Below are 2561 nucleotides of genomic sequence, written 5' to 3' on the forward strand. Positions count from 1 at the left end.
TGGGATTTTTGTTTAATATTTGCAAATTTCTATGATCTTTATATAAATGACAGTGACATAGGGCAAAGTGGAAGAAAAGAACAAAAGTGCATGGAGATAGGAAAAGTTTTGTATAAAGAAAACTGAGTACTTACTTTACACTTTGCTAAGTGTGATGAACTGAGAAGATGATCCACATACTCAGGAATGCTCTCACAGAATATGCTGCACAGCTTACACCAATGCATGCCTTGGTCACAGTAGCGAATATATGTCCTCTGAACAAAACCTTGTGGATACTGCAGCCCTTCAATTTCTTCTTTTGGTTCCTCCTTTTTCCTGTACATGTCTTGCTGCCTTTTTTCTCCATCGGGTTTACTAGCTGTTGTTCTCTTTCTGGAGGTAGATGGTGCTCTTTGAAATTCCTTGGAGTACTCCCCTGATGGAGACCACAGCCTTTGCTGCTGGCCACCTGATACTGGTGACCTTGTTCTGTGTCGCCCAGCATTTGGAGAGCGTGACTTGTGCCTGCTCACATTAGGAGATCGGGACCTTTGCTGTCTTGCAGCTGGAGAACTTATTCTGTGTGGGCCTGCAGCAGCTGGAGATCGTGACCTATGCTTTCCTGAAGCTGGTGAAACGGATCGGCGATGTTCTGGATACTCATAGCCTTTTGATTCATTTCTATAAGATGCCTCCACATGCTTATAATTCCTCTCTGGTGTCTTCCCATGCTCATACTGCCGAGATGGTCCACAAAACCTCATGGCTGGAGGAGACCGACTTCTCCTCCTCTGTGGGCTTTCTGCTCTCGGCAATGGCTGGTTCCCTGGCTTTAAAACCTCAATCTCTTTCTCAAATTCAATAACCATATGGTTAATCTTCGTTATCTGATTTCCCATCTCTTTCACAAGGAACCAGTTTTCTTGCAGGAGATTATTAAGACTGCTCTTGTCTCCTTTGTGATTACTAATGATATCTTCCCTCTGATTCATCATCAGATCTTTCTGCTCTGTCAGAAACCTGGCTCTTTTCAATAGAGTCTCTCTCTTCTGCATCAGCTTTTGTACTGGATCTTCCAACTCCTTTACTTCTCTTTCATGCATCTTACTTGTCTTCTTATCCTCTGCACTTGAGTCAGAACCTGAATCGTAGCTTCTCCTTTGTTTTGACTTTCCTGTCTTTTGCCGTTTACTCTTGGACCGCACTTGCACTGGAGGTTCATGGTCATCCGTTGCCTCGTCACCTGGAGAAGGTATGGCTGACCTACTGCTATGTGCTCTTGTCTGTGAGGAAGGTGGAGGTACACTGGGGGAGTAAGAATGACCACTGGGGAAGAGCATAGGCCTAGACTGTGGAACTTTATCTTTATTCAGCTCTGTAATTCTACTAGCAGTAGCCTCCTCATCAAGCTGAGAAGTCATGGCAGGTACTGGAGGGAGTCTCGATGAGGAGGAGGATGAAGAAGAGTTCGCAGATGGAGGTACCATCTGCTTGGTCTCCTTTACTGTGGGATGGGCTGCTTGTCTCTCTCCCAATTTTTCCTTCCTGAAAACCCAAAAGAGGGCAACTCTATTAGCAATATATTAAAACACCCAATGATTTACAATACATAATTCACTCTACGAACTGTATAAACAAATACGTAAATGTAAGAAACCATATCCTTATATGCAACTATACAAAACAACCCAATCTGAAGAAAGAATCTATGAAACTGATTTTCACTACCTTTTCCTCTACAGAAGAATGGAAGGTAAGTGTGGATGTCTGAATTTTGCTCAAGAGGTAAAGATCCAATTTAGGAATTTGGGAACGTGGAAAATAATAAATAAGAAAAAAAGGTCAGGCACTCATTAGCCACATTTATTTCTGACTCAATCTAGCAACTGCTGACTGCAATAGTTTATATTATGCACGTAGTTAAAAAATCATATCTAGAGTAAAGATTTTTAACATTATTACCCTGACAAAATCCAATTCCTGGCAAATAATTTGAAAAGCGCTGTTGAATGAATAAGTTTGTGTCAAATAATTTCTGATTAAAATTGCTCTGCGAAACTAAACTTGTATTTAACAGACTTATTTCAATCTGCTGCTACTTTTTGTTCTGTGACATATCACTTATTGTTTAAGGGGACTGTCACCATAATTCTTAGACAAATATTTGTTTTTCTGGGGGGGGAAAAAAGGCAACACTACCCTCCATTGTGGCAAAGTTTGGTAAGGAAACATTTAAAAAATAATCACACTGGCCCGTTTTTGTTACCCCCTGTGCATACAACATACAAATACACATCATTCCTTGGGTAGACGCACCTAATGAAATAATTTGAAAAAATTATATCATAGAATGCTCATAGAATTCATTTGAATCAACATCTGGCCCTGGTGTATAAAAACTTACAACAAGCTCGTGGCCACAGCAATTCAGGTCTGTAGAATGCCACAATATCTGAGCACAATGACAACAAATGATGTAAATATTCAAACCAAATTTCCTCATTTTTGTTTATAATATTTGTTGCATTTATGTTGCATTTTATAGAACAGAAAATATACTATTTTTGGTACCAAGGAAA

General features: G+C 40.0%; 1 protein-coding gene across 1 annotated transcript in view; it reads right to left on the reverse strand.

Annotated features, from left to right (window-relative positions):
- Nucleotides 1-2561, reverse strand: part of LOC119581704 (calponin homology domain-containing protein DDB_G0272472-like) — a gene marked incomplete at its 3' end in the record, with an annotated part of 10373 nt that overhangs the window by 2892 nt on the left and 4920 nt on the right. Inside the window, 1 exon segment of the mRNA XM_037929829.1 lies at nt 135-1527. Coding sequence (XP_037785757.1) covers nt 135-1527 — 1393 coding nt within the window.

The sequence above is a fragment of the Penaeus monodon genome, chromosome 15 (assembly GCF_015228065.2).
Source record: "Penaeus monodon isolate SGIC_2016 chromosome 15, NSTDA_Pmon_1, whole genome shotgun sequence".
Classification (NCBI taxonomy): Eukaryota; Metazoa; Arthropoda; class Malacostraca; order Decapoda; family Penaeidae; genus Penaeus; species Penaeus monodon.